The following is a 12,500-nucleotide window of genomic DNA, read 5'->3' as shown; positions in this document are numbered from 1 at the left end:
GAGGATGGATGAGATGTGGTCCTGTTATCTTGGGTCATGATTAGCTAGTTATGAATGTCTTCGAGAGTCTCTGAAGTGGAGTTAGTTGGAGAGGTCTGAGAAGTAAAGGTTTTCTTATGAAGGGGGAAAAGAGGGGACAGATGTTTGAGGGATGGAGAGAGAATATGGGGTGAAGGATTTAGCTTATCATGTGCGATGAGTTGGGCGAGGAGGAAAAGAGGAAGGAACCCGGGGAGTCGTGATTGGAGTCTGGAATAGTGGTGGAAATTCTAGTGTTTGAATTTAGAAAAGATAAAAATGACTGGGAGAGGGAGGGGGTAGAAGTGGAATAAGGAAGAGGGACTGGGGGAGATGTAGAAACATCTTGAGAGGAAAGGTAAGGGTAGAGCGTAGGACATTATTGTCCTGTCTGGCTTTGGTAAAGTGATGCTAAGTTTGAATCTGAGTTGCCAATTCAGACAACTTGCAAGCAGGACAGCCCCTATAAAAGACATTATGGGAGAGGCCACTATTGGCACACATGCATGACTGTGCAGACTAGTTTGATCAGTTATGACCAGGTTGGCACATAGAAGGCACATAGAACTGTAGAACGGCAGTGTTTTTTGGGTGGCCTAGATGCCAACAATATTGACATTGGTGTAGGGGGGAGGTTGATGTGGTCGGACAGGGAGGGATTCTCCGTCAATGTAAACATTAAAAGGGAGGACATATGTACAGAAAGTAATCTTGGCAATATCGGTGGGGGGCTTACCATGGCCTCTAGGAGGAATGGTATTGCACGGTACTGATACTAGCACCATAATTCATAAGGTAGATGAGTGTCTTCTCCACAATCTGACCAATCCTTGTTGTAGAAAGGGCAGTTCTCGAGGAGATGGAGATAGTTCTGGTGCAACTATTGAGGGAGGGATGAGGCTGCTCTGGAATTGGTTTGTCAAAGAAGTCAGGTCGGAAGTAACTATAAACAAGGCAGCCTACTTGTTTTTGGAGGCATTGCTGGAATTGGAGTGATGTCAGAGTAAGGGGCTGTGGGGGGGATTACAAAAAAAAATCAGTCCTATTTAGTTGGGCCAAACAAAGTATTCAAAGAAGTTTGCAGAAGTGGGGGTAGTAGAAGGCCCGAAATGTATGGAATCGTGAGTAGTATTGACATAGTACTGTGGAGAGATGGACAAGTAGCTATAGAGTAGTAATAAGCAAAGGTGGGGGAGTTAATGAAGAAAGTTGTGGGGGTGGAGGAGATAAAGTAGTGGATGTTGGGAGAGGAGGAATGTTTCCTGGAGATTGAGTACTGACCTGGATGGATGATTTGGACTGGACTGATGTAGGCACTGAGGAAGGGGTAGCAATAATAGTGCTCAGAGTTGTGGCCAAAGAGCCTGGGGTATGGGAACTGGGAGCCTAAAGCCTAAAGTATGTAGGGGAAAGAAATAATCCACCACTCAGGGTTCCCTTGAGGGTTTAGGGCTAATCAACTAAACAAGAATACCCTGCACATGGTTCCCTTAGGCCCTTTGTGATTAGCACAAAGTCACCCTTTTATCCTTTCAACACAGTTCTCACACATTAGGAAGTGGATTGTGGAAGGGGTCGGAGAAAAGAAAGGAAACAAAAAGGGGATAGGGAAAGAAACAACTAAAATTTATTGAGTCGAGGCCTGAAGCCCAAGGTGGGGCTGATCCTCAGCATTGGATCTCAGTCTTCATCTCATATGCCCCCCACCCCCATGGCAACAAGGGGTATAGGATTTGGGGGGGATTGCTTTTTGTTAAGAAAAAAAGCAGCTTGTTACTTTGGAATTACAAAAAACTGGCAAAAGGTTAGAATCAACAAGTCTGACGGTGTCTTGAAACTGAATTGGAAAGCTAACAGAAGTAGGCATAATGTAACAGTAGTATCAATAGCATAAGACTGTAGGAAAAAATAACACTGAAGTGAGGGACAAACTTTTATTGTAAATTGTCAGCAAAATAAATTTCCATACCATCTTAAAACCTTAGAATAAAAACATCTCTCCACAGATGGTGTACACGGAAATTTACATTACTGGACTTTTTTTGTGTACATTACATATAATTCACACACAAGACAATTATGGAATATTGTGATACTAATACAATTAGCATTATAATGGTTAAGTATTGTGATTCTCCTATTTACATTAAATAATTTTTTTCTTTTCATTTCTGGATTGTTCGACAGAATATCTTGATTATTAGACATTTTTTTTCTAGCCATTTACACAATTTAACATAATAGTTTGTTAAAATAATTATTTCTTTTACAACATATACAATCTACAATCATACCTGAGCAAATGTAAGACAACCATTTGCAAAACATAATAAATAATGCAACTGAAATATTTGGAAAAATAAGAAAGTATAAAAACATAATTATCTCAAATGAGTATTTACCCTCCATAATCAAAACGTGAAATATTTGATTTCATGAGACCTGACAATGCAGCAAAAATTCTGCAGGAGAAACAAATAATCTTTTTTGGATCTCATCAGTTTCAAGATATCTGAGTGAAGAATTTTTCAAAAAGATTATTCATTTCTCAAAAGCAGTCTCATCTACGACTGCATTAGCAAAAAATAAAAGTATAAAAACGGATGCATATAAAATTCTTCAAAAAGAAATGTGTGCAAAGCATAATGCCGATGTTGCAATACCTACACAGCTTATCCAGATATATAATTAGTAACCTTCATGTTACTAATGACAATTTATTTTTTTCATAAAAATTGTACTTAAATCTACATACAGAATTTTTTTTTAAATCAGATTTCATCTATTACCTAAAAACGACAAGGTTTCAGAAATTGCTGTATAAAAATCTGGGCTGTATTGCACAAGTTTTAGTGTCTTATTTCAAAATGTGGACAATTGCTTCTTCAAAGGAGTGGATGAGATAAGAAAAATGATTTAATCTGCGAGAGAGTGTGAGCAGGGAGAGGGAGAGGGATTATGGATTAGGAGGGGGGAGGGTGACAGAGAGGGGGAAACAGGATGAGGGAGATTGTGAATGTGAGTATGGGAGTGTTAGTGCATAAATGTGTGCGCAATAAGTGTGCGCATGTGTGACCAGGTGTGAATGATTTAAGCATATGGGGGAGAGAGGGAGAGAGGGAATGAGGGAGAGAGGGAGAGAGGGAGAGAGGGAAGGTGGGACGGAGGGAGGGAAGTGTGAGTGTGAGTGTGAGTGTGAGTGTGAGTGTGAGTGTGAGTGTGAGTGTGAGTGTGAGTGTGAGTGTGAGTGTGAGTGTGAGTGTGAGTGTGTGTGTGTGTGTGTGTGTGTGTGTGTGTGTGTGTGTGTGTGTGTGTGTGTGTGTGTGTGTGAGTGTGAGTGTGTGTGTGTGTGAGTGTGAGTGTGAGTGTGTGTGTGTGTGTGTGTGTGTGAGTGTGTGTGTGTGTGTGTGTGTGTGTGTGTGTGTGTGTGTGTGTGTGTGTGTGTGTGTGTGTGTGTGTGTGTGTGTGTGTGTGCATGAGAGAAATATATATCTTACAGTGACATCCACTAGATATCCTAGTACCTACAATTACTAAAGCATTTTCAACAGTTACTTGCTGACTGTATTTACAATAACAAAATTGTTGCCTGTAGTAAAATATTGACTCTTACATCATTTTTATTAAATATAATCACTCCTAGACTGCTAAAATTTGATATACAAAAGATGTGGAAAATTCATTCCAGTCTCAAAAATGAAGAAAAAAAACAATCATAGTTACAACCTTTTAAAATAAAACCTAACTGCGAGCCCATAATACAGCCATGTCTGTTAACCATTCAGGAAAAGATGAATAAAAATTTTACTACACTGAAGATCTGGACGTTGATTTAATTCGCAAAACGGACAGATTTTACTAATCCTCCCAGAAAATCCAATTCCATTTCTTCAACTGGTCTTCCCCCACGACAACAATGAGAATCAGAAGTGCGGTGATCAGCCAATTTACAATGAAGTACAGAGCCAGCATTGCTTTGCGGAATGTAGCACCCTGGAACGCAAGAAAAAAAGAATCTTAAATTGTATTACAATATAATCCTAAAAAGTGAAATGCAAGTATTCATTAAATCCTTACAGGAATAAGGATATATTACTTAAAATGCTGCTACAATAAAAAACATATATTATCAATTAAAATATTATCATTCAATTTATTACAATCAGTTGTAGTAGAGGTACAAAAAGGAGGATTTAACAAAAGCATCTCAATAAGACATCTCATACTCACTGGAGCATCTGTCCTTTTCTCCACAGGGTGCAGTGGGTTTCGACTGCCGTTCATTTCCTTCATTGGGAATACGTTGTTCCTACGTTCTTGCTTCGAGTCACTAACACACTGTCCAATCTGTGCAAAGACACCATTAATATATATTAACTGGAATTCTCTTTCATCTTGACAAAAAAAGGAAAAGAAAAAACAAAATATGGATCACTTTGATCATGACGAAAGTTATTGTCTTTTTATGATTTTGATGCAATATTGGATTTATTGACCCACTGGCAACCGATACATGTACTATGCACTGTAGTTCTGTTTTATCGGCCTTATTATACACAGATGGCTCAAAAAGTGCTGATTTCCCCATTCCTTTAATTTTCTGGTTAAGCCTATTTTTATAGTGCAATTGATATTGACACTGTTGATATTATTATTGACATTATGATTATTATAATATCAGTAACAATATTATTGGCAATACTATTGGCTATACAAAAGAAAATGCTATTCTTGCTAAAAAATAAGGAAAAAGGTTAACAGATGAGATAGACAGGACTAGTTGGTCACTTGGTGACTAAGCACTTGTGAGCTATGTATCTTTTGAACAAGATGAATAAGCTAAAATCATCTTGGACATTGCATGTATGCCTATACCATCCCAGTGCAATGGGTTAATCTACTTTTTAAAATTAATGATTAATGCTACCAGTATTAAAAATACTTGTGAAAATAGTTCAGTCATACAAGCAGTAAACCCTCCTTTTACAAAGACTCTTTTGTCATTGTTTTGGTTATGTGATTTTTCTGTATGGACAGTACATTGCCCCTCAAGTTTAGCAAACTAGATTACTAAACCTGAAAAAGCACACAAGCATCTTGTGTGAGTAAAATTTCAACTTCTAGCTGCTATGCATTGCTAATTATGCAAATCACCAAGCTCTGTTACGAAAAATAATTATCTAAAGTAAAATAAAACAGGATTGGAACCAAAGCAACAAATAACTTCAGCTGTAAGTTAACCACACAGCATCTGAAAGCAATAACTTACCGACAAAATAAGATGCATGATGCAGTGGAAAGCAATGAAGATGATCAGAATGAACATGGTCCAAGAAGGAGCATTGACCAACTCAAGCCCAAAGAAGATCGCTGTAATACCAATGATCTGTGCGCTGTTGCCAACAAACCAGTGAAGCCAATTGAAGACGGGACGCCTTCGGTGAGTTGGGGCGCAGCGACATAGAGCCATGAACGGTTGAATGAAACACAAACCTGGAATTGAAGAAGTAGATTACAAACTAGGAAAATAATGACTAGGGCTGTTTGGGAAATAGCTTCACTCTTCACATAAAATATCAGAACTAATGAACTAATTCTCCGTGCAGAAGATAACTCACCAGTTGAGACAATACCAAGTATAGCATGTGGGTTTACTTTGGGATCAAGCTCTGTCCATCCCTTAAGATAATAGGCAATAAGTACGACTCCAGCGATTGTGAGACCCCATGTCAGTCCCATGAAAAATCTGTGGAACTGAAAGTAAAAGATAGTAGAGTATCAGTATCTGCTTTGGTCTGGAGGATTCCTTAAACAAAGGTGTAAGGAGATCAAAGAATCAAAAGAAAGATTATACATTATCTTGTGTTTTCTGTTCTCCCTATAATTGTTTATTTACTACACTAGCATGTAAAGATTAGCTGATCCGCTTATGTGCCTCCTTGATGAGACATGATGGATAAATGCACTCAGTCATTTGTTTTCAGAAATTTTGCTTCAGATATATTCCTCATTCCTCTTTAATGGAGGTGGAGGTATGACTTCATATCAATAATTAAAAATGTTCCCATCATTAACCTAAACATTTTTTTGTAAAAGAAAGACAAAGAACACCTTTCGACACTGAAGAAACATACAAACTCAATCCCTTTAAGGATGGTACTGCATATTTTCTTTTACTAGCTAATATATTCATATTCAAAGAATTTTCAGGACATTTGAAACTTACATGGAACCACTGATCAATGCCACAGCAACGGCTCCTCAACCAAGTCTGCTTGTAATAGCGAGCCAAGATGATGCCACATGAAGCTGCACATATCCAAGCACCAATCATGAAACAGGCATGCAGAGTCTTGAACAATTCACTTGCAGCTTCCAGGGACTCAAATTCACTCAGGGAAGAAGTGCCAGAGGAGACCAAGCGATTGTCGTGGTAACGTAATCCATCTGTAACATTAGGATTTGTTAGGAGTTAAATTTTACTAAGATCTGTTTTCATCAAGTTAAAAAAACAGTAATGACAGCATTAACAAAAAGAATACATATGAAAAATTACATCCAAATACATACACATCAGAAATGAGCACTAAATAACAAGAACTATTCAATCACTTGCACTAAGAGCCAATAGCAATGAAAATAATGTCTACATATAGTTCTTTCTATCATAGAAAAAAAATCTTACATATAAAGAAGAAAAATGTCTTATCTACATAATGACCTATGAAAGTATGGACAGAAAATCCTATCATTAACTACTACACCAATTCTGACAATTAGAACAAAAGCCATGTACAAAGAATAATCTGGGATGGTGGATTACATTCTCTAACCATTTGCCTACCATCAGTTGCCACTACAAGCAACATGTATCAAATAATTTCAACCACCCTTTTATACTGCACAACCCATTATGTTTTAGATACTTTTAGGATCTACTGTAAAAAGGAAAGGCTAAGAAAGGTAACTCACTCTCAAAAGCTGGGCCTCTCGCCAGCATCAAATGGTAACGGTCGGAAGACAGATCAAAAGTTATTCCTTTAATTTCTGTGATTGTTTGCCGAATGAATGAACAATATAGTTCTCCATCAGATTGTAATGTCTTGACATCACTAAGTCCATATTTACTCTGCAAAGAAAAGGTTAGTTTTTATTCATGAGTAAATATTTACCTTTTCTTCAGTTGCAAACTTACTGTAAATTTTTTTTTTGACCTTCGAAGTTCTACCATCAAAGATATTTATATCAAACTTCTGTAATACAATATGTAAGCAAATTATGAATAGTATTATACAACTTTTACATCTTACAAGAAAAGACTAAAAATAATCTAGAAACACCTTGTATTTGTTAGAAATCACAAACTATTATCGTTTCAAACTCCCACATCAAATCAATAACATTAACATCTGAATATAATCAAACTAAACGGAAGAAAAGTCTCCTCACATTAGTCAGCAGTTCATTATTCTTTCCATTATTAAAAGCCATCAGCACATCTACTTCGCCGTTGAGACTTCTACAGGCCATCACACTGTCTGAGCCCTGGGGGAGAGAGGACAATACAATGGATACAATTATAAATGTGGCTAAGATGAATATATAATATATAATATAATATAAAGATATAATATAATATAAATTATATAATATAAATAATATAAATAATATAAGATAATATAAAGCATTACAAAAAAATGTGGTTAGTATAGCTGCAGAGGAGGAGGAAGAGGAGGAGATGATAAAAATCATGAAGGATATGGAAGATCCAGAACTTACTATTGGCATTATATCCTTTCCATTTCAGAAAAAAACAAGAGTAAAATCAATAACACTAATCAAAAACAAGTATCTGAAACCATGAATTCTTACCATCTTTTCATCATCTGAAAGAGCAGCAGCAACATAGCTGGTTGTGCTGGCCTTTCCAAGGATCTCAAACTGATATCCTGTTGCTACTCTTGTGTAAGTCATCAAAATATTACAGCTGTGGGAGAAAATGAAGATAGTTTTAGATTTCCATAAGCATTAAGGCTTCTTTCAACCATCAGTATTCATATGATGGGCAACAAATGTTATTTCAATACATAAAATTGGCAATAAATATTCTAATTAATCAGCAACATGTATTTCCACTACGTTACACATGAATATATTTCAACCCTGTTACATAAAGTTCTTTCCACATTTTTCCATTGTTACACAAAACTGATTAAATATTTCCACTTCAGTCACAGGTAAGAATTCCATGAAGAAATATCCATATATTTTCAATAATCTATAAGAAATTGCCTAAATATAATTCAGCACGTTGATAACATACTTCAGGTCATTTTCGCAGCCGGACGGGAAGCCAAAGCAGCCCTTTATCTGGCCACAGCCAAGGTAGATGTCCTCCTTGGAACGCTGCAGACTCTGGGATATCTGTTATTTAAAAAATACATTAGTAAATCTGTTCTGCATCATGGCTATTATGGCATGATGTTTTACTTTACTGTGTTGGGTTGTTTTCTGGCTTTATCTGATACGTTTAGCATAATGTGATAAAATGTAATATGTAGCATATTACAGAGAGGTTATAACAATGTTTCCAATTTAGGATCTAGTTTATAGTCATAATTATCCCAATAACCAAGTTATCAGCCTGAACAATAGAAGGAATATTTAGCACTGAAGTTATGTTGGAAAATATTTAAAAAGTAAATAAAATCAATTTATCGTGGTGTCTACATTCTGGTCAATTTATATAGGTATTGGTAATATCAATCAGTAATTCTTTATCCACCCCATTCTTGGATTTTTGTACAGTTGACAATGAAAATTAAGGATACAAGTTATTCACGTATGGAATCTGTATTCTTAATTCTGACAGCAACTATAAGAAAAAGAATAATGGTAATGAAATGGCACTAAATGTAACAGCAAAAGCATTAGAAAGGCTAACTTGGAAGAGCAAATTTTAATAATTGTAGAAGTATTAGAAAGATTAATCAAGAGGGATAGGCAATTAATAATGTATGATATATGGAACCATTATCAATCATGTAAACCAGCACCAAAAATATGAAAGAAAAAAAAGGAAAGAAAAAATAATATTTCAAAAAATCAAAAGTAAATATATTCCAAAGACATGCAACTTTCCACATGAAATGCAAGACCTTTCACACCACATTCCATCCATGCATCCAAACCAAACACCACCTTCATTATAAGAAACTGTAGGGAAAACCTTTTCCTTTTTCCTTTTCCCACTTGGACGATCACCTGAAGACCAGTGAGCCATACCAGACCCTTTCCGATGCTGTACTTATCTTTAGTGGATCCGACTCCTGCTTAAAGGTATATTCATGCAGATCATTTATAAGTCCGCCACCAGCAAATGCAAGCAATGTGTTTAAAGAAATTATGTTTATTATTAAAATCAATATTTCAAATATGTCACATTAATTAGATAAACCTTCACCATAAATGATTATTGTTTAATGTGTCTGGTTATATTTTTTTCCATCCATTTTTCACTCAGAAGAAATCAGTGTAAAATCAAATGTATAAAATCAAATACAATACTCTACTTCTTCTCAGTATTGTAAATATAGTAGAAGAACAAAAAATAAATGTTTTACAATCCAGGGAAATACATTAGTGTGACTTTTATTTAATTACTTTTTTCAGTAGAATAACTGATATCAGGCTGAGAATTGTTCAAATCTTCCTTTTAATTCTACTGTATTTAACAAATATTTCCCTGCTTGTAGTTAACAAAAACTTTTGACCCATCTACAATGAAGTGAAAAAAGCACTACTTATACTTGCATTGAAAAAATACTTTACTCTTATTTGCAAGTTTTTTAATACCATTACATGATAAACCCTAGACCTCTGTTAATGCAACTTATTCTTCTGTCAGAGTACTAACAATGGAGAGGCCTTCAATTGGTCGCCTAGGAGCACGTGTGGTGGCGGCTTTGACGGTGGTTGTTGGCTTTCCTGTGGTGGTCGTGGTGGTCTTGAAGCGGTTAAACAAACCAAATCTGCGATTTGGCTTATCTCTGTTCCCTTCTGCTGGGGCCTGGGTTTCTCTGGTTCTTTCTGTACTAGGACTATCATTCTCACTAATGGAACTACTAGGACTATTGGTAGTTGTGGAGAGGGAAGTTGTAGGTAAGGAACTAGACGTGGGAGGAGGAGGAGGAGAACTATCATCAGCTTCACTGAGGTCATTCTCAACTACAGCCACACTAGGTGCATCAACCACACTGATGACAACATCACCGGCATTCTCTGCAGGATCTGTATCTACAGCTGGGCTTACAGGAGCTGGGCTTGTGGTAGTGGTTGTGGTTGTGGTTGTAGTTGTAGTGGTGGTTGTGGAAGGGGATGTGTTTGCTGTAGTGGGTGTGCCAGAGTCCTGAGGAACGGAACGCTTGGTGACAGTCACTTTCTCTGATGTAACCCCAGCCCAGAAGGTGTCATATGACTTCACGAAGGATCCCCTGGAAATAAAGACAGGCATTAGCATAAATGGTTCTGGTGCATCACTTGACAATATCCTTATAGAAAAACTGATTTATGAGTATGCTCCAACTGTATTTTCTTGTACTCTGATCTGCTCTTTCAAATGTTAATATCAAAACCTGATCTTCAACAAGGACAAAATGCAAAACAGAAACTTTAAGCAGTCACCAGAGGGCCAACTGATATACAAGTGTAACTAAATACTGACTAGCAATAATACTGCATAAATCACTTATGTAATCATAGAGATTCATAAACGCAGGACAGACTCATCCTAAGATGAGTACCTTTATGCAAAATAACAACACATACTATGTATATGTAGTACAATGCTAAAGAAAAACAAAATTTTAAGCACTAAGCATTATCAGACATTTGCTAGATAGACAGATATTTCTTTAAACTTAACAAATAGAAAAGCAGGTTGTGTTGCAGACACAGATGAATGTACAATGTTTTTAAGGGAGCACCATCTGCCACACTTCACAAGACATGTGAGCAATGGAAAGTCATCATTAGAAATAGAAGACCAAAGTGGCTATATAACAGGTAGACACTAATTGTAAATAATGAGCACAAATTCCAGTCTTCTATTGCTCTCTATTTAAGACTTTCAATGACACCTACATGAGAATTACACCATTCAGTAAAAGTTTGGAGGGGTGTATACCTCCTGCTAATAAGATATTTCGTAATATAAGCATCCATTACAGTGATAAAGAAAGTTTGCCAGAAGATGGATAACCCGAAACTAGTGGTGCTAAGGAATCAAATGAAAAAGAATCTTCTATACCTATCATTCCCAAGAGATCGAGTAAACCCAGGAAAACCTAATACCCTGAACCTTGCTTGAACAACTCTGCCAGATGCGGGTGATCAAGTTTTTTTTTCTGAACTCCACCAATGCCAAGAAGAATCGAGTGGGTGCATAAAGGATACACTCCATAAAAAAACAGTATTGTACAAAAAACTTTTTTTTTATTTTAGAAACTAATGATAAGAGGTACAGGTTGACAGGAGCGCCTATATAGAGACGGCCTCCTTCCCCACTCCCTCCTCTTCCCTCCCCTAACCTGCTATCATGTTGGAAACCAATCAGTGAAGAGAGAGTTTTAGTGTATCAGTGGAGGCAAGAGACAGGCAGAAAGAGAGAGAGTCTGTGTGACGCATCACTTCCCTCAACAGAAGCTCTCCAAATTCTTCATTTCTCTTCTGATTCACGCAAACATGTCCTCCCAACATTCGCTTGATGCAAGGGAATCTAGAATGTCCTGCAATATGTAATTCACCAAACACAGCGCCCTCAATCATGACCACCTGCTGATGTAAAGTGAAGGCCACGGTCCCCTCCAGCACCCTAACCCCTACCCTACCCCCTCTTCCACCCCCTCCTCCAACCCCCACCCTATCCCCCTCCTCCAACCCCCACCCCACCCCCTCCTCCAACCCCCATCCCCGACCCCCTCCTCCAACCTCCACCCTACACCCCCCTCCAACCCCCATCCCCCACCCCCTCCTCCAACACCCCACCCCACCCCACCCCCACCTCCAACCCCCCACCCCACCCCACCCCACCCCCTCCCCCAACCCCCCACCCCACCCCACCCCCTCCTCCCACTTAGCACACGAAACTCGCTGCGGTCACGACTCAATAACCATCTTTATATCACTCTCTTGAACCATCGGCTCTGCAACGCGGCTGCCATCTTGAGGTTGTTGCTAATGGTACCTGGGCGCATTAATAACTACTTTTCCCACAAAACCGGAACTCAGATGATGGCCTTTAGGAGAAATTTCCATCTCCGGACGGTTGCTAGCCATCTTTATATTAGTCAGACCATTCATTTATTTTTTAAATCTTTATTGCCAGACTAGTAATAGTCGAAGCTTCTCCAGCAATTCTCGCGCGAGTAAAAATTGCATTCTTTATTGCCTGATTTTTTTCTTTATCGCGAGAGTAAAAATTA

The 12,500-nt window shown here is 37.7% G+C and overlaps 1 protein-coding gene across 1 annotated transcript in view; it reads right to left on the bottom strand.

The window, feature by feature from the left end:
• Positions 1 to 1,938: 1,938 nt before the first annotated feature.
• The window catches only part of LOC113816042 (putative ferric-chelate reductase 1 homolog), a gene marked incomplete in the record, with an annotated part of 82,907 nt that continues 72,345 nt past the window's right edge, over positions 1,939 to 12,500 (bottom strand). Inside the window, 10 exon segments of the mRNA XM_070137590.1 lie at positions 1,939 to 4,011; positions 4,249 to 4,365; positions 5,288 to 5,511; positions 5,637 to 5,772; positions 6,245 to 6,465; positions 6,991 to 7,147; positions 7,468 to 7,563; positions 7,891 to 8,005; positions 8,342 to 8,442; positions 9,935 to 10,511. Coding sequence (XP_069993691.1) covers positions 3,877 to 4,011; positions 4,249 to 4,365; positions 5,288 to 5,511; positions 5,637 to 5,772; positions 6,245 to 6,465; positions 6,991 to 7,147; positions 7,468 to 7,563; positions 7,891 to 8,005; positions 8,342 to 8,442; positions 9,935 to 10,511 — 1,879 coding nt within the window.

The sequence above is a fragment of the Penaeus vannamei genome, chromosome 23, assembly GCF_042767895.1.
Source record: "Penaeus vannamei isolate JL-2024 chromosome 23, ASM4276789v1, whole genome shotgun sequence".
Taxonomy (NCBI): Eukaryota; Metazoa; Arthropoda; class Malacostraca; order Decapoda; family Penaeidae; genus Penaeus; species Penaeus vannamei.
This window is presented reverse-complemented; position numbering and strand designations above follow the sequence as displayed.